The 24490-nt window shown below is 35.2% G+C and overlaps 1 protein-coding gene across 3 annotated transcripts in view; it reads right to left on the bottom strand.

The window, feature by feature from the left end:
- EHBP1 (EH domain binding protein 1) overlaps positions 1-24490 on the bottom strand; it is a 255357-nt gene that overhangs the window by 94544 nt on the left and 136323 nt on the right. For all 3 annotated transcript variants that reach the window (XM_032212780.1, XM_032212778.1, XM_032212779.1), the window contains 4 exons: positions 16998-17176; positions 16361-16409; positions 10145-11020; positions 7624-7767 (listed from right to left, as the gene is read on the bottom strand). In XM_032212780.1, coding sequence (XP_032068671.1) covers positions 7624-7767; positions 10145-11020; positions 16361-16409; positions 16998-17176 — 1248 coding nt within the window. The remainder of the gene's footprint in view (positions 1-7623; positions 7768-10144; positions 11021-16360; positions 16410-16997; positions 17177-24490) is intronic.

A 24490-nucleotide genomic window follows, 5' to 3' on the forward strand; every position in this document is an offset into this window, starting at 1 on the left:
AACTCCTAGCAAACTATTTGGTGTCATTAAGGCTTCCAGAAAAAGCAACTGCTGACAAACTCTGGATTCCGAAGCTAGCAGACAATTTTAACATAATGCACTGTTAAAGTAAGAAACTTTCAGTCAGTGAAATACAATCATTTCTCCCTATTATTTTATAACATGTGGGACCATTAAGTAGCAATAGTATAATGATTTATTCGTACATTATCACAAACGAATATGAAAACACGCATACCTAATCTCTTGCACATAAAAAAAATTATGTTATTATAACATCAGTTTTTGTTTTAAAATATCCTATTCTTATATTCTGCCACAATGACAACAAAAATAGAACCAACATTAGATTTATATTATGCAAATTGTAAATCAATACCAACATGGGGAACTGTTGAAAATGATTGTATTACTGAGAGAAGACACATTCTGACCAATGTCCCGTAGGAGATAACACAGTTTCCCCGCCTCTTATTGTTTTCTTTAGAAAAACAAAGTGTAAAAATGTGTTAGGCTATACATTTAGAAATTTGAATTGAAACTTATAATATACCAGATACCTAGATTCTTCACCCAGTTGATTTGATTTTTAAACTTTAATACTAAAATTTATTTTATTAAGGCCAGTGCTAACATCAAAAATAAAGAAAAAAAGTCAATAGTTTGTGATTCTAGTAGGCCAACTCAAGGTCACAAATTAATGTTCACTTTTTATTGCTAATATAAAGTTATTGTCTTAATGCACATTTTTTCTATTAAGGAAAATATACATTTTGGAAAAACACATATAATAAATAAACGAGACAAAAATACTTTCTGAATGATCACTTCAGTTAACTATTTACATGAAAGTTTTCCTTGCTCTGACCTCCTCTGAAAAAAGAAAAAGTTGTTTAGAAGAATCCTACTTCAAAGAGTTCATTTTTGCTCCAGTTCCTGTCAGAAACCTTAAAGTAGAAAGTCACTGCAATGCGCTGGCACAAAGAATCCCTGCGGCTAAAATCAAACAAAGCCCAATTAAACTAATCATAACGACCCAGTGAACACAAGGAAGCTCACCTGGTATTTCTGGACTTCTTGTGTGAAATTCCCAACTCTACTTAGTACGTGGTACTATAATTACCCTGACCAAAATACTGTGAAATTACTGCTCTGATCTACTAATGGCTGCAAAAATCAAGCCGCTGTGATTTGATTCCAAGGGGCTGTAGCAAGGTGGCGCAATCCTTTCTGACAGAGATGACAACTTCTAAAAAAAAATTTGAACGGGGGGAAAAGGAAAATTAATGGGATGTGGGTTACATTGCCAAAGACTCTTCATTAATTACCAATTTAATCACTGCTGGAGGCATGACATTACAAAATCTGGCTGAAAGTTCTAATAGATTATGAAGACCACCTAAGTAGAGTGACCAAGAAATGTACAAAACAATTAATACTGTTTCAGCACTATCAAAGAAGCTCAGATTATTTTACATCAAGTGAAGCAAAAGAATTAGTAGCTTCACAGTGCCACCACTAGGAAATGTAAATACAATGGCACACAATTAGTAATGCACATGTGACTTTTCGTTCAAGGCAAAGCACATATCCTTGGGAAAGCCAGAAACATGATAAGGAGAACAAAAGAAACATTTTTAAATGAAATGAATAAAGATTTAAACTCTACTGTCATGCATGCTGAGAAATGCAATGAAACATATGGCTCTGGGATGAAATGAAAATGCAAAAACATTTATGGTCATTAGTTGCAGTACAAAAAGAGCATCCCCAGTGGTTAAAAAAGGAGGGGTTCTTACAAAACAGATTTTTTTGGAAACAGAGACCACTTCCTTGGCAGTCTTTAAAGGACAAACAAGAGGAAAACATATAAGTTTTGGATCTAGGTTAGATTATGGAGCTTCCGCATGATCTCATTTAAAAACACACTGCTAAATTGGATAGCAGGCATTTTTGTTATTCTCAGATGTTAAGCAGAATTCAAACAAATCACCATTTTTATCATAAAAAAAATTATGATTGCTATGACTGAAGTAATGACAGCTTTGCTTATTTTCTATAAAACAGAAAGAGTCAGTTGTAGAACTAATTGCTTCATGTACTTCCAGATCTTGGTTACATAGATGTGGTTTAATATTAAACATTTCTTTTTATTCTGCATAACCCCCCCCCCTTCCAATTATGGCTTGTAGATATCGGAGATACACAGGCTAAACTCCATGTTTGTAAATTATGTATTTTGCCCTTTCTCAGTCCCCAAAACACAGTACAAACAATAGATAAAACAACAGACAGTGCAAAAATTCAGAACATTAGAAACCTCCTTCATTCTTCAATATAAAATTAGTGTGAGATCATTTCCTCAGTGAAAATATATCGATCTACATATATTACTATTTTAATCAGAATAAGTTCACTTTTTATAAGTGTCCCTCTGCAGTTCCTTGTTATTTTCTCTCACAAAGACAATGCAGCAGAAAAAAGTGTCATAATCATAATTTAAATATTGTGGTGAATACTCTTAGCACGTTAAACCACATTTGTGAGTTTTTAGGGGTCTATTTGGAAGACAAATATGGCTAATAGTAAGTAAGTTATGAGCTCCCATGGATTATCAAATAATGTTCAGTCTTTTTATCAATTAGGTGGTGGTAACTGCTTCTTTTGTAATCTAAAGATAATCTGGGGATCATATTTAAATCTGGTGACAATTATCAGCATGACAGATTAGACTTCAAACCTTAAATCAATATTTTCCAATTACCATCAAAGGGGCAAGGTTGACATAATATAAAATCTCATCCATCAACAAGTTTAGAAAGGACACAAAGTCTGTTGTAGGTTTAACTGATAGTAGCCAGCTGTATTCTCTTACATTTCTAATTTCTTAAAAATAAATTATTGATAATCTAAGCCCTAGTAATTTAGAAACTTGGCAGTGCTTTTTAAAAGTTGTTTAAAAAGAGTAATTTTACTTTCTAGATAAGGGAGAAATATCTTCTATAAAATATCTTCTATAACTTCTATAAAAAACCTACAGCAAACTAAAAAAAACTTTTATTCTGTTTTTTTTGCTTAAATCTAGAAATATCAAAACCACTATTGGTGTAAGTTCATTAAGATCTATCACTTTTTTTCTGGCTCAGACAATTTTAACACCTTTCTAATGAAGCTCAAGCCTTTATACAACGGAAAATATTGAGCTCTTTATAGCTTTTCCGCTGTAAAATTCATAGTGATAAAATTCATTGCCCTAATATAATTATATTTTGTTTGTATAATAGTGATCATGGCTTTGGGGCAAAACGTGCAATGAACCAAAAACAAGCAACCTGATGATAAACTTGCTCAATATGGAAATACTTTGCTTTAAATGGCGCACTGACACTGAGGAAACAAGCATCCTTCTTAAATTTCAAAATACAACCACTGCCCCTTCTACATTTGTATTTGTTCCACTAAAGATTTGTGAGAATGTTTCTGGAAGCTTTGGGATTCTATAGAATGTGAAGAAGCTTTACTGAGTTCTATGAGAAGACAAGTTTGTTTATACCTTCCAATATGCAATTGGCAAGAATTTGGGCTATGTTCCAGAGCATAGTAGAGTTCCTGTGGCTCATTAGCATCTGCATCTGTGTTATAACGCTGCTGGTTCTACCGCTTTTGTACATATAAATAAGCAGGGACTATGTTGAGAAACTGTGATGCTGCTTTCATCATTTTGCGCTTCCTGCTGCCATGGCCTATCATAACAATGCCACCATCTCTACAATTAAGCTAAAAATATTTTTAAATGGTACAAATTACATACAATTACCAATTTTTCAAGAAGGATGTAAGGCAGTGTTTCTCAACCTTGGTGACTTTAAGTCCTGTGGACTTCAACTCCCAGAATTGGCTGGGGGATTCTAGGAGTTGAAGTTCACAGGACTTAAAATCTCCAAGGTTGAGAAATACTGATCTAAGGTGTTTTAAGCTTCTCAAGATTATTGGTTCCTAGGCAGTAATGGGTCAATGCCTAAACCCAATAAGCTAGTATTTCTTCAAAGAAAAATATTTATCTTAGAGGTTCCTTGGTGCTAGAAAGGTAAAAAGTAGTATTTTATTTTCTATTAATGCTGATGTAGTAAAATGATCAGGAAATTGCTATTAAATGTCTATTGCCCTTTGCAACATTATTTGCTGCATTGGGAAGAAATAATGCAAGCTGATTTGTAAAATAAATATCCCAACAGACTGAGTTCAGATGTTGCTTTTCTGTTGTTTTTTACATATGGAACGACAACATACATTTACACTATGGTTTAGGTTAGTGTAAGAAAACAGCCTATCCCATCTGCCCAAAATGATGATTCAAGGATAGGATTGAGTCATGCTTCGAAAAAATTGTGCTGTTCAGCTCAGCCTTTCTAGTCTCCCACATGTCCATTTTCCATCTAATCACAACAGTAAGTGTGCATGTGGATGTTTTTCGTATCTACTGTTGTCTGACTTTTATACTTTGCACTGGAATTCCAGAATGATAAAATATCACAATATTTGATAACAATGAAAGCTGACCAGCTTATAACCAAATAAGCTGACACTTGAAATAAAATTTCTAACAATACTGTAAGATCCACCAAATTGTCTAAGATTTTGCAAAGGACTTGATGCTGAAGAGCAGTAGTATGGAGAGCATATGAAACAATAGTGGAATGCAGGTAAATTATACAATCATGTACATGCCGAAGAAAATTGTTTTCTTTCTTCTAATTTGACCACCAAAAGAAAAGAAATAGAAAGAGATAAAATAGGTAAATGAAGCACATTTCTTTAGAGAACGGGGTTTGTCCTAACATCACAAAAAACCCTTCTCCCCCCCCCACACCTGAAGACAGGTTTTTCTCTAACCCAGCATTAACAGCAGACATATGCAATTCTCGCAGCGTCAAAGTGTTTTTGCTTTTACAAAGAAGGAAATTAACTTTGACAAGCACGCACCCTTGGTTATGCTATGTTACATCTTCGCTACTAGTATCAGCCATTTTAAGATGTTTTAATTGCCTTTAGCTTATCTCAGACAGGTAAGCAAATATCATTTCCAGTGATTTTATAAATGCAGATCCAGGCTTATGTGGGACAACTAAATACTTGGAATAATTTTGAAACCAATTAGGTATTGCCTATCTTTAAATAAAGAAAGGCCGCTGAAATTGTGACAGCAACAGAACAAAGCAGATTTTTTTTTATATTTCTGTTCAATTACATCATTCCTGGTTAGGTAATCACTCCTTGCAAAACACTGAACTATTATGATGATTGCACATGTGTGAAATGTTTAAAGAGATAAAAAAATCTGAAGAGAAAAGGAAATAAGTGGATGACTAAAAATGATTAAATATAACTTGGCTGAATGGCACAGCCAAAGAAATTGTTCCTTTAGTATTTCCTGGAGAGTAATCGGACCAAAGTCCTCAAGAATATTCATCCCACACCCTCTCCAGGAGAAATTAAGACGAAGTGAGCTACTGATATGAATACATTAATTAATTTGAATGCAACATTCTCATTCACTACTAAATGCCTTTCAGTTTTAAAGCCTCCAGGTACCTTACAAAACATATAATACATCATAAAACTAAAACATCAGTTCTAACTACTGGCTAAATGTATAGAAGCCAAAGGATAAACAATAAAAATGATGTATGTAATAAAAAAATAGCATGCATTATAATTCCAGAAATGGCCAACTAAAGTAAATAAAACCAATTTTGAAGTTACAAAATTGGACCACTTCTCATTTTTGTAAGGTATTTTACAAGGTGGGGGTTACTCAAAATAAGGTAGTGCCTCTCATATAAGACCAGGATTATGGGCTAACAAGGAGAACTCATAATCTTAGCAAATAGGCAGATTCATAAGCATACTCCTATGTTGAATGTAATCATGGATCAAAACTAACACTTCTGTGTTGTCCATTTAATGCCAGTTAGCACCACATTCATTTCCCATGTTCTCAATTAAGCTAAAGACAGAGTAGCCCAAGTTTCTTGAGGTTGTCTGTCTTTAGGCAGGACTATACAAATCAACCAAAGTTGTTCAAAGATGCTTCCAACTCTTCCTCCTTCCTATTTTTCCTCAGACTTCTAAGTGCCTCTGTGGTAACTTGTCATTTTTTTCTCACTAAATGATCATGCTCTTCTCCACCCCACCCCATCACAAAAAAAGAGACAGATACTAAACATTGAAACATGTTATTTCTTTTCATGAAGTAGCAAATGAACATTTCTGAAAAGAAATAAATGGGAAATTAATTTTTCACTGTTAAGGTAAGTTGGAGTAAGTGTATCCCGACCCTACTAGAAAATATTATTCTTAAATAATGATACAATTGCTCTTCCTCTCAGCTACTAATAGGACATAATAAACACATTACAGAACTATGAACAAAAATGGGCAAATATGTATTCCCTCCCAAGAGACATGGTTTATAGCAAAGATGGGTAGGGGCACAATTAAGGAGCACAGTGTATAGTCTGTGTGTAGGTGGGGGAGAGACATTGGATAATTGTTGAGATAAGGAGTACTGCAGAAAGACTGTCCATTGTGAAGGTTAATAACTAGAGTTATATGCAACACTGAATATATTAGGACTTTTTTCTGCAAGTATTTTGGACTCCAGAAATACTTCATTGTATGTATATAAAGTCTTGATTGTTAGCAAAACAATAATATAAACTATCCTAACCACCTGCCATTCTAACAAAATTAACAAAAGATAGATGCTCCTAAATTATGGCTCAGTTGCGTAGAAGGGAAATTATTTTTAAAAGATAAAAATTAGTATGAAGCCAGTAATTAAAAAGCTCCTAACAGTTTATACCCAGAGAAATGCTAGTCAAGTCAAGACAAGACAAGACCGGTAGGATTGGGGCAAGGCGATTTACCCCAGCAAATACAACTCAACTGTTTTTTTGAAAGAAAATTTTGGCCAAACGGTAGTCATTAGCAAAATAACTGCTGCAGCACTCACACAATTTCTCATGTGCAAGTGTTAAGAATTGCAAAATTACAGCACATGATATGACACAATAGGCAATCTCTGCTTTGGGAAGGATTGCATAAAAATTTAATTAGCTTTCATCTCCAGAGATTACAAACCTCTTCAGGTCAGCACTGAGGTTACTGGTGGAGTAATAGGCAACTGCAGCTGCCTCCCCATTGGACCCAGGTTTGCTTAGCCATCAGAATAATTCATTCTAATGATAAAAGGAGGGTCACTGTGACAAACAGTATTGGGTGGATTGCTGCAGCATGACAGATAACTTTGCTTTTCATCTGTTCAGTATCTTAAATCAGCTGGCACTCAAAGAGCACAGCTTTCAACGGACTTGCGATCTTTCCTTGGCCTTAGTCAGTAGGGAAATAATCGGCTCTTGGTAGGAGAAGGACAATGCTCAGCATTTGTAGGATAGCAAGAATCACCCATAAATAATTCTCTGCTGTTTTCTCCATATTTTGCTGTTCTGGTGTGTTACAGCCAGCAACAGTATCGCTAACCAAAAGCACATCCCCATATCCAGACACAAAGGTAAAAGCAAATATACTTCTGTATAGATCACAATAACGAACATTTCTTACATCAGTCAGTTGCTTAGAGCGGCCTGGGACGATTGAACTGGAAAACTGTCTGTTTCCTGCCTTTAAAGCAGCATCTTTTCTTGCTTGTTCCAGCAGGACTCTTGCACGTTCTTTTAACTCTTCTTGTCTTGATAACATTCGTTGCTTCAAAATACATAAAAGGCAAAATATGTTATGTTGAAAGACAACAAAGCCCCAAATTAGCCTACCTACCCCATAGTACTGTATTGCTCTGCTAAGAAAAGCCAAGGTACTTTCCAAGAGAAATAGAAGACGAAAAACCAAATAGCAGTGAGAGAGGTTGCTTGCTAGTGGCTTAAAATCTACTTTAACCTAGAGGGCCATAACAAGTTTCTACAGCATCCAGAGCAGTGCATTCCAAAAGCTAACAAGGCCAGGATTCCAATTTTTTTTAGAGGAGAATTATATTTAGAGTTCCAGTAAGAAGCTGTAACTTTTATTTTTTCCCCTTAACTACCACCATCCAGCCCTCAAACAGCAATTTTCTGGGACTTATACATTAAAGGAGAGTTCTAGGTATGCTGGTGAGCTGCAGGCAGCTTCCTGGCTGCCCCATCTAATGTGGGACGCATCATAAAGATCCAGTAATTGAAAATCGCTGCAACTGTGAAGAGGCTGGGCCAAGCAAAGAACAACGGAAGTTACCCCTTCCCATCTGACCTATATCAGAAATAACCCGGTTATAAATTAGCAGAATTTTCATGGGGCAACAATACTCCCCAAAAGAAGTCCAAGCATTTGTAGCCTCATTGCGGTGTGTTAGACTGGTTCTGCCTCTCTTGCTCATCAGTTTAGCTTTGTGCCAGATTGTCTACTGCTTTGCTTCAAGCAAAAGAGAGGCTGGGGCATCTGCAAGAATAGGTGTGTGGAATAGTTGGTATAGAATGTGTTAGGGAGTCATGTCAATGTTTAGGGAAAAGACCTCTGGTTACATCGTCTTCCCCTCTTTACTTACTATAACAAAGGAAGTTACAGTATATCAGAAGAGTCTTCTAAGGTTTTTGGTAACTAAATATTATGGAAGTTAAAAATACTAAGTGAATGAAGATTGCCCAGTGGATAAGTAGAGTGAGACAATGTCTTGAGCATCTGCAGCAGAAGCAAACAAAATTGACAATAAATAGAATAATCATTTAATGATTAATAATTAAAAAGGTGCTGATGACAGTTGATCACAAAACAAGAGGAAATTGCCACATATTAATGATGTTACCTAATTAGAATCAAACCTGGGGTTTTCAATTATATATTTAAGCATCCTTTTCCCAACATAACCTCAGTTTTTTAAATATATGCAGAAGTACTTTTGTTTATGCAGAATAATCTATAGGCATGGATCCTGACATCCTTGCACTGCCTGAATCTCGCTTTTAATTTTTTTTAATGAATCATGCAATATGTGATAAAACACTGATGTACACATTAAAATATTTGGGATGAGAGCAAGAAGCATCCTCCAATATTCTATAGCAATTCTAATTTGTCTAAGCAGCGCTTTATTTTTTACATGCAATCATATATTTGAAACATGAGTCGGAATTGGATGAAGAGAGAGAGAGAGATCAACTTGCTATGCGCAGCAGAACTATAATGACTGCAGACTAGTGCTGTAATCATGTAGTTAGTTTGGGAGGATTTGTTCCAGTCAGTTGTTTAAAAAGTCAGTTTGACAACAGTCAGATAGGAAAAGAGACTTGGGAAAAACAGAGTCAAGGGCACGCAGATTTCAGGAAGGGAGAGTGATCTCAACCAACCAACTTTGATGTTGACCTCACCAAGAGATATAAGAGGGTGGCTTCCTTCCCAATTGGGAATAGGGCTCTGGCTAGCATTCAAAAGAGAACAGAACTGTAGGCTGCATCTGTTCCCTTATCCTGTATCTGCTCTCTGGGGCAGTTTCATTTCAGAACTAATCTTTGTTGAGCTTCTTGGGAAGGAAGCAATCAGAATTGGGGGCCAAATATGTTTCCCATTTGTTAGGAGAATGGAAGAAGAACCTTCTTCACGGGATTAAATTTCATAACATCTTACTGAACTCTTTTCCTAGAAGATTGTAGAGCTTAGGTCAGTATGACTGTAGGAACCAGTTGTTGCCTTACCTAGTAACCTCTCTGCTGAAGCCCCATTTGTATTTGAGTTTGCAAATGCAATCCCCCATACCAATCACATATTTAACAGGGCAGACAGGCGTATCAATAATGGATTTTTAAATAGTAGTATAATGAGTATTTCTCTTCCCACTGGAGTAAGACAATTCAGGTGAGATCCAGATTCATCAACTGTGAAAAAAGTGCTCTTTTCATGGAAGACGTTTGACCCAGGAGAGGACTGGTAGATCTTATTTAGATCATTCCTGCAGTAATATTTTTATTTATTGCTGAAAATGGTCCCTTAGCCTCCCCTAGCATAATTTTGATGAAACAAAATGTTACTGAAATTGATTGCAGGAGAAATTGTAACAGAAGTTATAATATTGTGAAAGTAGTTTCTGATTCCTTACCTGTGCAGTTTTTCCAGGCAGATCTGTTGGATGTATCACTGTTTTGGCCTCAAACTCTAGCTTAGTCTCCAGTTGAGTATCTAATTTATTAATATCCATATCCCTATTGTTGGCGCATCCAGATTTATTTCCCACATCTAAATTTGTTTTTTCAACGTGTAACTCAGAATCCATTTTTCTACTATCTCTAAGGCTGAGGTGCTCATGTTTTCCAGGTTCTGAGAAACAAATGGCAGTGTCACAATTCTGACGTCCTTTTTTGTCAATATCCTCATCTATAGTTGTGGGAAGTGGATCCCTTTTTAGATTGCTGATCTGCATGAGATCACTTAGGTCTAGAGTGTCGGCTTTGAGAAGCTTTTTCCTTCCCAACAGGGGCTGTGTTTGTGCTGTATTGTTTTTTTCAGGTTCTGCTATTCTCGAAATCCTTCCCTGTTGTTTTTGTGGTTGCTCTGCATCCCCTGTAGTCCTGTGAGGAGGAGGAGGAGAGGCCAAACTTGGTGACTCAGCTGTATCTTGAGGTTCTCTGTCTCTTTCTGACTCTAGAACTCTGCTGTCATTTACAAATACCGGGTCTTTCTGGAAAACAAAGGCTGCCTGCTGCAGTTCTGGCTCTCGTTTTAGGTCACTTAGTTCTGCATAGAATTTTTCCTGGTCAACAGAGCTGTTTGTGTCTGTTTCATAGTTGCCGACTTTGTATGTGCTTTTGCTACTATTTTCTTCAATCTGAACTACATTTAGCTCCAGTCCACTGAAATGTGCCCGTATTTGATACAGATAGGTCATAACAGTCAGCTTGTCAGGAATGGCTAACAAAACCATGTCAGAAGGTTCAAGTAGCCGGGATATTCCCAAGTTAGCAAATCCATCATATGCCTTAAAAGAAGAAGTAAAAACAGAGTTAATGTTTTTGATATACAAAACCTCTGGAATGTATGATAATTGTCAGGAGATGCATAGGATTCTGAAAGAGATTTCCTAGGATTTCACCATTTAATAGTTTTAAATGGAATATGGACAAGAAACTACTGCCATTAAAAGTCTCATGATGCAATCAGTAAAATGGTTTGTTTAAGGTAGAGCACAATCCTGAAAACAAAACAAGTATTGATTAAAAACATAGTAACTTCAAAGTAGGCATGTAAATAGACTAAAATCGGAAGCACTTTTTTAATGAGTCTTTCAGTCAGAAGAACTCAACTTACATTTCTCTTCTCTTTAATGTTGCTGTCAGGTCTAGCAGTAGGGATCATCACACTTGAGCTGTTAGTTATGACCCAAGCCCTTTGGAGCTTCACAGATTGATCCTGCCACTGACCTTAACTACCACCTACAGCTATCTGGGTCCAACACTCTTAACAATGCAATCCATATTTTTAATTTTCATGCCATGTCTCTGGGATCTTGATAATACTTTACAGGGATTGTAGGAGAATCAAAATGGCAGACACCAAAAGCATTGCATGTACTTTAAGGCAACTTCAGGCAAGGCTACCTTCTAAGTGCTCAAACATGATGACTCAATATAGGTTTGAACAAGAAGGAATTGCTATCTTGTTGACATACTTGACTTTCTTATAAATCTGCCTTACATGACTAGCAAATGAGATGATATCATTTTAATGATTCTACTATTTTTAACTGCTGGAAAATGTTTATTGATTGATTGCCTGGGGGGAAAAAGGTGTCTTCACATGAAAAATGTAGCACAGGCTACAACCATTCTCCATAGTATCAAATGGTCAATATGGAGCATTTTTTGTGTGGAGGATAATATACTGCTTTGTATTCTCACCTGAAATAAAAAATTGCATGCTCCAATCTGTCAGCTAAGAATTGAGGTGACCTGGAGCAATCACAAAACAAGATGATATTCATTCCATTTGGGCTATATGCTCAGTAACCTTTAAAATATTGATTTTAACAAGATTTGTTTGGTTTATGTCTTTCAGAATATCACACTGACATGCTTCTAATATATTATTGCTCTTGGAATTCCTTTTATTTCTATATCCTGATATTGCTTATTTACCATGTGCATTGTGAGCCAATTTGGATGTTTCCATTATGGAAGAATGGCATATAGAATTTAAATTCTAATCAATCAATCTGTGTGTGTGTGTGTGTGTGTGTGTGTGTGTGTGTGTGTGTGTGAGAGAGAGAGAGAGAGAGAGAGAGAGAGAGATGCATAATGTAATCAAGAAATAAAATGCAGCATGAGCCATTGCAGATGGAGACAAGAGTAAGCTCTACTCTCTCATGTCTTAGAGGCAGAAGCAAAGCATTTAACCTTTTTTGACAGAAAAATGTAAGATGGTACAATCCATCCTAATGCACACATCTACTAAAAGATTCTTGCGACGTATAGGTGTAACTTCACTTGTAGTGCTGTAAGTATTTGGTTCCAATGATGTTTTTCCACTAATGTAATATAATTTCTCAGCTGACCAGAACCCCTTGCCCATGTGGACCAATGCAGCCAATGCAGAAGGTACACAATCAGGTACAGGGGAAAAATAAAGTCCAATAATGAAAAGATGCGGCTTGCTGTAATCTTTTGCTAGCAACGATTATTACTGTACAGGGAATTTTAAAATAGATGTTCTATCCAGCAGAATTTAGTCATACAAAGCCCCAGCAATTAAAAAAAATAGCCTGTAGCTGGAGAAAAGAAAAAAAATCAACCCAATGACATGCAGACTGGTTTTTAAACTAAGAAACTAAGATAACAAAGATAGAAAGAAACCTGATACTAATCCATTGTGGGATTTATGCTAGCTGACCAGCCTTCTATTAGCCATGAAATTGCTGTCATTTAGTTTGGATTGGTTAATTGGATAACAGAAAACAACAGCTCATCTGTGCTGTGTTAAGGCCGCCTGTTTGTCCGTTCGTCCGTCCACCCATCCACCCATCCATCCATCCATCCATCCATCTCCCTTCCTTCCTATTTTTCCTTTTAGAATAGGCACTAATTAATTCATGTCTATCAAACTGCTATGGAGCTTTAAGCTAAAAACGACTCTACTACTCCGATTCCATTAAAGAATGTACTTGCATCAAGTTTTTCTAGTCTTGGAGAATCACAGCTGTTTCTCAATTTACAGGTAATTATTACTATCCAAGGCAAGGCTGGGAAAAGTATTGTATTTCAAGGAAAGCTTTACCAAAGGGACTGTGGGCATAACTTCAGCTTTATAGCTACTTCTGACAAAAACAGCACAAGTTTTGCGATTTCAAAATGTCTTTCCAATAATTAAAAGAAAATGATATGAAAACCCACAGTTTGACTGTGAGAGACAGGGAAAACCCAGATTGTTTTGAATAATTAAAACATGATGCAAGTTATGACTGAGAATTCTTTGCAACTCTGACATTATTACTGAACATTCTCTGCTCAATGACTAGGTTTTCAATCTGGAAGGGCTGTTAGATCTGACTGGAAATTAAACTAATTTTATTAATATGCTCCAGTTTTTTTACATTACATTGGTTGTTTTCCTACAAAAAGAAAACTGTCTAGCTCTCAGTGTGCAATGTTTCTACACCTTTCAAGTTGGATTGCAGCATTGTGTTGCACTGGGTATTGTTCTAAAAGTCTGAACATAACTTATAATAGCTTCAAAATGGATCAGCCAGACAGTGAAAATAGCCAGCTGCTATTTCATTCTCTAGTGGCAGAGCTATCAAATCTAGAATGGAGAAATATGGATGACACCACAGATTTCTGGAAAATGTAGGCTAGAAACCTGAATTTGAAGCAAAATTTTAAATCCTACTTAAGATTGAAATTTCAGATGCCATAAACCTCCAAATGTTCTGATTTTAAAAACCATCCTCATCTGATGAAAAATAAAATGAGGGTGGTATCTGTGTTTGCTTGTTTGTTTTGGCTTAGTACAAACATAGTTTCTAGTTATCCATTCAATTGTTTTTGCTGCTATAAGACCTTGAAGAAAATGCCAAATACATTCTGAAGACAAGCAAATAAATGGTGTGTGCTAATTATTATTGACAGGCATTAGATGACAGATAAATGACAGATATCAAGTGAAATTAAGGAAAACACCAGAAGAAGTATTCTAATAATCTGCCTAAACAAGTTGACATACCAACACGCTGGTCAAGGTTTTTTTGCTTCCTCTTTTTATAATGGTTTTACAGATAATCCTAGGCATGTTTATTCAGAAACTGATTCTATTAGATTCAATAACATTTGCACTGAAAAAAGTAATTTCAACATTGTAGCTTTACATTATAGAAATGTCTTAGGTGAACAAGATTGTGTGGGATAGATTTTGATATATGCATATATAGATATTTAGAGAATGACTAATATCAAAAGTTATCTTATTCAGAAAAAATATAATGAAAAACGGTGTCTTCCAATTTGTTTTGTTGTTGAAGTTAAAATTGCTTTGCCGAACTTAATATTTGCAGTTGAAGTCCAAACCCATCAAATACTTACTTTTCCTTACATCAATTTCTGGGACAAAATATTGTAGGGATTTTTAAATAAGCATATCTCATTATTTTAATTGGTTAGTTGTTATATATTCATAATAGATAATACAATCATAAGATAAATTCTATATATTATTGGCTACTTTTCCCAGGGTTGTGTTCATTCCCATCAAGGACACACAGGTTATCGGACAGAACTGTGTGAGACCAGGAAATAAATCTGCAGGAAGCTCACTCTGTAGAGCTGTCAAGCAAAGGGTTGCAAAGTGATGAAAGAAAATATATATGAACAGATGCACACAGCATAGCAAAAACAATTGCTTCTTTAATAAATGCTATTTTCTGAGTAGCTGGCTAAGGATTTCAGTATTAATTTCACCTTTTTCTAGTCACAATTTTTATAAATGAAAATGACTAAATTGATTTGTTGATTTCAAAGTATTTGTTCAAAAGCAAACTACTAGGGTAGACATTTTAAATATATTTTTGAAAATGATACAAAAGCATCCCATGCTAGTTCAACCTTCATTATGGTGTTGTGTTTTTTTTTAAGATGGCATATATGTTATTGCAACTGCAGTTGACAACTTATTTTCATTAACTTATTTTTATATTGAAGAAGACACATATGCAATCCATACATAGGGTGGCATAAGGAATATTTTATTCTCACATACGTTTCTTATATGAAATCTATATATGGAATTTCTCTCTCAAACGATTTCTCGTTTGTTCTCTGCAGGAAGAAGAGGGAAGTAAAAGAGCTTGTTTTCCTTCTGAAACTTGAATGTTGTGTGTTAAATTTTAAAAAAAACGATCAGTTAAAAAAGTAGAAAATCATACTATCTAATGAAAATTCAGTGAATAAAACAAACCAAATTGATTTGCTGTTAGTTTTGTTGTAGTCTAATCAAGTGGAAAATGAGCAATTTTTAAATGATTCCCTCTAGGCCAATGCTCTGGAATCTTATGGAAATTAAAATATGAAATTTCTACAATGAGTCTTGAGTAGTAAAAGCAGCATTAAGTACCAGCCTGTCTTCCTGTGATTCTTAGATTGAGTCTCAAACCACTGAACTCATTTCCTTTGTATCAAAAGGGTATTAAATTACCTAATATTATTGAGGATTATAAACCTGGACCCAGAATACTATCAGACAATATTTCATTAATATTTTTGCCTTACAAAAATCTTGTTTCCAACAATAAAAAAAAATGTTCCCTATTCTGCACATTATAAAAATGCAATGCACCTTATTGCTTTGCTTAATTGACTGTGGTGGATAAAAGCCCATGTGAAGTTTTATCTCTACTTCTCCTCCTTTCTTAAATAAAAGCTAAAGTCAAAACAGAGCTTATTATAACCATACCAGTGAAGTCTTTCATATTAAAGCAAAGGCCAAGAAAGCCTTGAGTCAAGATAATTACTGAACAATGATATTTTTATTTATAATTAAATTATTAAAGAAAATAGGATGATAAAAGTACCTACTACTCTCTCGTACTTTCTCTCCTTTGCTCCCTCTATTAATTAGGGACTACAAAGATGGTCCTCAAATTCCAACCAGGATTTGTCATGAATGTTACAAATCATGACAAACCAGACTTAATAATGTGTTCAAGAAGTACAGTCTGGGTGGGAGGTCTAATTGTGGCCTTTTAAAACAAAGTCACTCCAAAATTAATAAAAAATCTTCCATGATCCAGAATTGAAGCTATATCTGTTATCCCTTTCCTTCTGTCGATGCTTACCTTTTTGTTGTTCTCCTTAATGTCTTGAGGATTCAGGGACTTGTAATCACTGAGGGGGAAAATAGCACAGTGGGTATGTAAAATACTTTTATAGTAAAAAAACACCCGTTTTTAAAACAAACCACAATTTATAGCCAATTACAATTTAACATAAAACGCCAATGTACAGTAACTAGCAATTTCACAGCGATCAGGAAAACTAATAGTGTAGAAAATTAAAAGAATAAATACATAAATATAAATAAATATAAAGACTGTCTGTTCCATTGCCTGAAGTTTTCTATGTAAAAAAGAGAAATTAAGGCAGGGATTTCAGGCTGGCTATGACAATCACATTTGCCATTGGGTCATCATTGGATGGCACGTAAGAGCTCCAGGCTTATTGTTTCATCTCATTTTAACAATAACCTAATTTTCATAAAGATCTTGAAGTCAGTTGCTTTCCTGTGATTAAAAAGAATAAAAACATGCCTACAAAAATGAGAAATGGCTATGGGTTTAGAACAAAGCCTCAGAAATGGCACAATATAAAGTGATTTACCCATTTCTGACCCACTCCACAAGATGGCACTTTTGAAACCGAAAATGAACAAAAGTAAGAAATGGAACAATTTAAACGTAAAATGTTCCTACTTACATTAAGTCAGGTCTAAAGTGATGTAATATTGCACAAAAGGATAAACCATTTCTCCAAGATGTAGTGAAATTGGTGATTTTTACTCCACGGTAGTTTTTTGTAACTTCTTTACACCAAGCAAGCAATGACTGACTAGCATTTGGCTTTCTCCCCAAAACAGGACTTGGTAATGGGCTTGGCTGGAAAAAAAAATCAGAGAAAATGGGAAACGCATTAAAGAATTAAATGGGAGATGAGAATTAACATTAATTGATCTAACTGGATGATTTGCATCCTTTGATGTCAGTTAAGGTCCTTCAAAGCTGTCAGTTTACAATCAGGGTAACTTGGAAAAAGACAGAAATTCAAGTCATTATCTAGAGACTTAGCCTTTGGCTCTTGTCTCTGAAAGATGTGTTACACAGGATTCCAATGTTACATGAGAACTGGCCAATTGCATTGATGAAACTACTAGCCTAAATTGCTTAAAGTCTTAAGGCATATAATTGTGTAGTCTAGTTATGTTACACACCCGTATGGAGATTGTTCAAAATCAAGTCATGTAAAAGCATCCCTGAGGTCAAAGCTGATCGTAATTTATTTCACAGGCATGTACCTGCACACACACCGACATACACACATAAATCAAAGTCAAAATATGAGCAATACTATGAAAATCAAATGAAGGCCTAACATGAAATGATGGAAAACGGGATCCTTTTGAAACATCAGCACCTATTCTTTCAGCTTTTCTAAAAATAAAAATTACTCTTGCCTTACGGCCATTTCTTTCATACTTAAAAATATTTCTTACATGTGCTTAACTGGTGAGAGCTGCTCATCTGGAATGCATCCAAAACTTTCAAGCATTAGTGTAAAGAAAAAGAAGAAGAAGAAAGGAAAAAAAGGACGACGGTCATTCATGGACATTAATGTAATTATTTGTCTTTAAAAAAAAATCCAATAAGCAAGCATCCAGAATGCCAAATGTGCAGAAACTGTCAAATTGAGAGGTTAAAAAGAAATGTTATTTGATAGTTCTCAATGGCATTATTTTAGAAAGAAGTAGGTCTATCCAGACTATCTTTCAAAGACCAATGATGCCCCCGCTTGACTAAAGTATGCCAGTGCTAAGCAATTAAAACTGTCAACTTCATACATATTATGATTTATGCTTTTAGTGCTTGTGGGGCCGACTGCTTCCAGTTATTGTAACAGAAATAGTACAAAGGCAATTTATCATTTTTATTGACTGTTAGACTAGCAACCTGTGGTTAAATAAACAAACCCACAGATAACGTAGGATTATACTACGTAACTCACATATGCCCTTCAGCAGCACAAATACACAATGCCAGGTAATTTGCAAAAATTTGATGTCATTGCTGTTTAAAGTTTTAATACTTGGATGTAGGCCTGCAATAATGATGAATAAGAGCAAGTAGCAAACAATGATTGATTTCTGTAGCTATGAAACAACGAACAGTGTAATAATTGGTAAGCCTGTGTAAAAGTAAGAACTACAATCAAGGAGTCGGTCTTCCTATCACGTAAGTGGGTACAGGATAAAAACCTAAGGCATTTACAAATAATTATAAGAAAGCAAAGAAGAGGAGAACATTGCAATTTTCTATTTAGCTTCAAGCAGCAAAGCATTTAAGACTTACTCTGGGATAGATAAGACAAAATGAAAAGGAATGGTCCGAGGTTAACCACATTTGAGGCTGGGCAAAGAGCCTCAATTCTTTAACTGCACTCAAATGTCTAAACTAAGATAAAAGCTTAATTAAAGCTCCAGTGAAAATCCAAGCAAAGCATTTATAAGCCTTTCATATCAAACCTGGGCATTTTATGGCCTCCAAGACACATCTTTGACTGTCCCTGTCAGCCAGCCCACATGTGATCAAATTTGTTTGTTTGTTTGTTTGTTTATTATTTATTTATTTTTCCTCCTTTATTGTTTTTATAAATAACTCAAGGCAACAAATATATTCAACATACTTGCTCCTCCTTTTTTTCTTACACTAACAACTCTGTGAGGTGAGTTAAGCTGAGAGTGACTGGCCTAAGTCACCAAACTGACTTTCATGGCCAAGGTGGGGCTTGAATTCATGGTGTCTTGCCTATATATCTTCACAGCCCTATTGGTTCAGCCCGCCACAGCAATCTCAATTTCTAATGTGGCCCCTTGGGAAAATTAATTGCCGACCCCTCCTTTATGCAATTAGAAGCACATAAAGCTCCCTGGATGAAGACATAGTTGTGTAAGGTATCTGATCTGGACAAAATATTTAAATACAAGTATTTTGGCCTAACTGAGCTGAGGACCCAGTTCTTCACCTAGCTACTATCAATTATTATTTTTTCAGGTGAAAATATGCAATGTTGATGAAATAACATTTCTAGAGACGGAAATTCACTTTTTCCCAAGTTTGTTCGCTGGCTGAAGTTCTTCAGTGATATTCTTACTAATGCCAGCAATTGCTTTCCGTCTGGGTTCCCACAATGAATAAATCATTATCACTCACATAACAAAGTGATAATAAATAATCAGCCTGTCTTGGAGCTCTAAAAGTTAAGATGTTCCCAGTCCATATGCTTTTAGTTGAATTTCAAATGATTGATGGCAAAACTATTTTAATACTTCTACTGCAGAATTCTAATAGAAAATGAATAATTGGTTAGTTCAATAGCTTCATGTCAGTGAGGAAATGAAAAAACAATAAAGTATTTTAAACCACTATCTCTTTGGATTTGCCAATTGTCTATTCAAATTAACTCTGCTCAGAACTGAAATCATAAAAATAAAAATTGTGTGCCAAAATATCTAAGCAGTACTTGCCTGGTATGTCTAAAACCTAGGTACAGTTTCAACATGCATTTCAACCACACCCAAGAGCATGCAAAATGGAGATTGCATTCTGTAATTACAGACTTATGAAGTCTTCATCTAATAGTGACTTTTTTAAAAATTTGGTACGTGGAGTAGAGTTAAGTAAAGAAACAAGATTCAGTAGAGGAATGTGTAAATTGTTTACTATTAATAAATACATTATATTTTCAGTAATAGTTAAAGAATAACAATAGCAGACTTTATTGCATATTTGGTTAGAATAATAGACACACAAAACTGCAGCAGAAAATATAACAATTTTTTTCAGACAGCATCTGTAATACTCCCTCAAGCAGTTGCATTATAAGATTCCACTTCTGTTTGGCAAGACTGCACATTAATATTGAACTGTTGTAAGAAATCACTTATGTTCAGAATGTGGCAAACAATTGGGCAAAGAATAATTTAGCTTGAGAAACAATTCTCTATGTGTACTGAAGCGTGAATTGGTACTGGATATTCACGCAATCAGATCTTTTATTCTACAAAGATGAAAGGCAGATAATATAGGTCCTGGCTTGTATTCCAGGATTTTCTGACTATAAGTCTAATATTATTTCTGAAGAGCACTCAAAGGAAGAAGCGAAACAGAGAAGGCTACATAGATTATAACTGACATAATATTTTAAACCTGGAAGCAAAGTTACCTCTCTACATGCGTATATCTATTGGAAAGAGGCAAGCAGGCAGTAGCTCAATCACACTCTTTCGTAAGTTTATTTATGAACACATACACATATATAGACACATACATAATCAAAATGTATTTTGTCTTGGAAATTTAATTATAGCATATACATTGGATGTTTTAATAATTGAGAAATTTTGCTTTACACAAATCAACTCTCACAATTTAACAAAGCTAAATCATGTTCTTTGGGTTGGCATATGTAAAGCTATTTTAAAATTAGAATGGAAGGTGATTGCACCAAGCTTAGGAATCTACAGGAAGGGAGCAAGGGGGAAATGATGAAATATGCCTTATGATATCACAGGACAAACCTATTGACACAAATACTTCCAAAAGACATTAGGACATCAGTACAATGAGAGGGATTTGTACTGTGTCATAGTGGCAAACTTTTTGTAATTTTTAAGTGGTAGACATTTACAGATCCATCGGACCTCATCCAATCTTGAAAAATTAAGTAGTTTTTAGTATTTGGGTTACTAACAGAAGATCTATAAAGTAGATTAGCAATTTTAAAAAAAAGAAAAGAAAACCTTGTAAGAACATAATATCAAATATTTTCTCACTGTATTGTTGCCAAGAATGTGACATTTAGTCACCTAGAGTTGCAATTATTTTTCACTTGCAACCCCAAAAAAGTGCTTTAACACCTAAAAAAGAGTCTAGGTATAAATTGATAAAAAATCATAATTGTTTATAACATCTATTTTCATCTAAATACAATATTCAGGTGAAATGTTGATGTGTAGATATATGTTCAATACAAGCCATGTTGCTGATATTGAAAAATATGGACAATGATGGTGAAATTCTTCAGATTTTTGAGAGTTAGCAATCAATCATATTCTGGGAAAATTATTTAAATTATGAATGTACTAAGTTTGAATCTACTTTTTCAAGATATGCTTAAACATAATGGGAGAAGTCCATATATGATACCTAACTGCTCCAGGAAATTATTAAATGTATTAAACGCTAGAAGTATACCCTCTTAGTCAAGGAGCTTGCTGAGTTCTCTGTACACTTTCTAATTATATTTAGGCTGCAATTTCATTGTCATCTTTATTTCACATTTCAATGGTTTTGCACCTCCAACAACATGTTCTCATTTCAACATATAAGAATTATATGATGCAATTAAAATAAATATGTCCATCATCCCAGCTGCCCTTTGTTCATCTCATTGTTGTTGTGATCAAATTGTAGGTTACAAACTAGGTTCTCTTTATGTATGCAAAAGTTGTAACGTACAGATAGAAAACCTTTTGCAATAGATGACTTTAAGCATCAGAAAGAAAGAAGGGCTAGAACTCTAACAAGCACCAGAATCAAGTCTCTTGAATCAAGGCTGTCGATTCCATGAGATGTCCTCATGGAACATCCATTCTAGTATTTAGAGCAACAATTAGGAAGCAGTTTGCCACTATATTCTTCCAGAATTCTTTGATTCTTTAATCCCGCTTACAATTTAGGGATCTCCTGCTAGTCTCCCTTCCCTAGAGAAGTGACTCCCTCCCTTACTTATTAGGTCTAACTTTACTAAGCTTTTCAAGCTTAGTAGTACCTTAACCGGGTACTACTATTTGCTCTAAGTAGAAAATAAACAAATAAACAATGATTTGCAATTTATATTACTTATTGGGTGGTGATGGATAGGTGAAACTCCTTGTCATAATAGGGTGTGGCAGTGAAAGAACATTAATAATTTGTTCCTTGGCAAGATTGACATGTGAATGCAGTGGTGTAATAAGAGGCCTTTTTGCCCATTCTACAGGAACGATGAAAAATGCAATAAAAATCTGCTATCCAACACAAACATCCCTCTAAGATCCAGCTTATTTCTCATTAGATCATTTGTCACGACTACATGCAACAAGCATATCCACTCTCAATTATGTCTTTATTATTGTCTCTATGAAAGACATGAATTGGTCCTAAGTTTATATGAACATTACAGGTTGCATCAGACAAGCAACTATGTATTTTTTTAAATCACAATTTAAATGTAGATGTCAGGCTAATGCAATGATTTGAAGGAAAGAGAAACTGGTGGCCATTGTGGGTGGATGGCTCAAATAACTATCATCTCCATCCAGCTTGGGAGACATCAACAGGAAAACACCTTCCTTAGACCTGATCTAGGATAACTCCTTGGAAATGGGCATATCAAACCAACATGAATTCTCTGTTCATTCAAGTGATACTAGCCCACAACAGCTTAGGGTCTAACAGGCCATTTTTCACAAGATTCCACATCGTGAATCTTGAAACTGCTCCACTATTGGAGGCATACGAGGGAAAGGGCTTATTCTCAAGTTTCACTTGAAATACATTTCAAGTTAAGCTTTTTCCCCATTATCCTCAGCTTTTGAAAAATCTGCAAGAACATATTTCTTTCACCAGAATTTTCTAGTGGTTAATTTTAGTAATAACTATAGAATTATATTTTTAAGTTTTAGACTCTGTTGTATTGGATTTTTAAAAACTGTCTTGTTTACTGTTCCTTAAATAAAAGATCCAACAATTAAAAAAAACTATGAATTATTTTCAGGAAAAAAGTATTGAAATAAAATATGTTTTAAAAATTCTGTTCATTTTCTTTTATATGTAACACATTGACAAGTCATCATGGCAAGTATGAGCTTGCGCATAATAACATGTTTCGTCAATAGCTGGAGTATGAAAGCCTTATAGGCAATGTAACTTTCAGCTATTTCCATATTCAATCTAAGGAAGTGTTGAGAATTCACTTGCAGAAAGCTGTATTGAAAGGAAAAAAAAGGGGGGGGATTATTACTAACATTCTCTGTGAACTTTCTTCCAAAAATCTGATTTTTCTCTCCTTCCAATTGGGTCAAATGCAACATTGGTGAAAGGATCTGTCATCATCTCCTCTTTGTTCTGTGACAGGATACTTTTTGGCTAGTGAAAGTGAAAGGATCTAAAATCTATAAAAGATTTCCCATAGCTCTTGAGTCCAATTCGCACAATATTTTAAAATTATTTGGAGGAAATGTGGGAATTCCATAGAGCATACTTTAAGAATCATTATTCTTTCCTAGCAACAGACCAGAAGCTAACTCTTGTATGGAGTTAAAGCCTCTGTTTCCTTGAGATGGCTCATGGGGGGAAGAGGACCCTCAGAAGTTCTTCCTCTGAGATATTATCTGCCTCTTGCAAAGGCTCAGAGCAAGGATTGAATTGTTTGTAATTGAATTGCAAAATATGTTTAAAATTTTTGTTCCTCATCATCTTCAGCTCTCATTCATACTCATACTTTCAATAATGGCACGGTGACTTGTGCTATTTAAGTAGGAAGGCATACGGTATGCACGCACACATGCATGCACACAGGCACACACACACAAAAATAAATGTTTCAAATTACCGTATTTTTGGGACTATAAGACGCACCGGAGTATAAAATGATTTTGAAGAGGTAAATTTTTAAAAAACGTTTTGCATTCTGCAGGTCTCCCAAACCCTCTGCACGCCTCATTTTTTTGCAAAAAAAGGGGGGGCATGCAGAACTTTGGGAGGCTTGTAGAGTGCTCCTAGGGGCTGGGGGGGGAGGAAAACAAGCAAAAATGGCCTGTTTTTTGCTCATTTTTGCCGTCCCCAGCCCTCAGGAGAACTTTGCAAGCCTTCCAAACCCTCTGCAGGTCCATTTTTACAAAGGGGGTGGGGTTTCGGTAGGCCAAAAATGCTGTATTCAGTGTATAAGATGCACCCAGATTTTCACCCTCTTTTATGGGGGTAAAAGGTGCATCTTATACTCAGAAAAATACAGTAAATAGAAACTCATGAGCAAGAACTCCTTATCCATGCTTGCATTCCCCCAGGTCTTAAAAAAATTCTGAGAGGCTGTCCTTCTTGGTCTTAACTCATGCAATTGCTCCAGGAGTTGAGGGTGTAACTTTTCCTTTGACT

The sequence above is a fragment of the Thamnophis elegans genome, chromosome 3 (genome assembly GCF_009769535.1).
Source record: "Thamnophis elegans isolate rThaEle1 chromosome 3, rThaEle1.pri, whole genome shotgun sequence".
Lineage (NCBI taxonomy): Eukaryota > Metazoa > Chordata > Lepidosauria > Squamata > Colubridae > Thamnophis > Thamnophis elegans.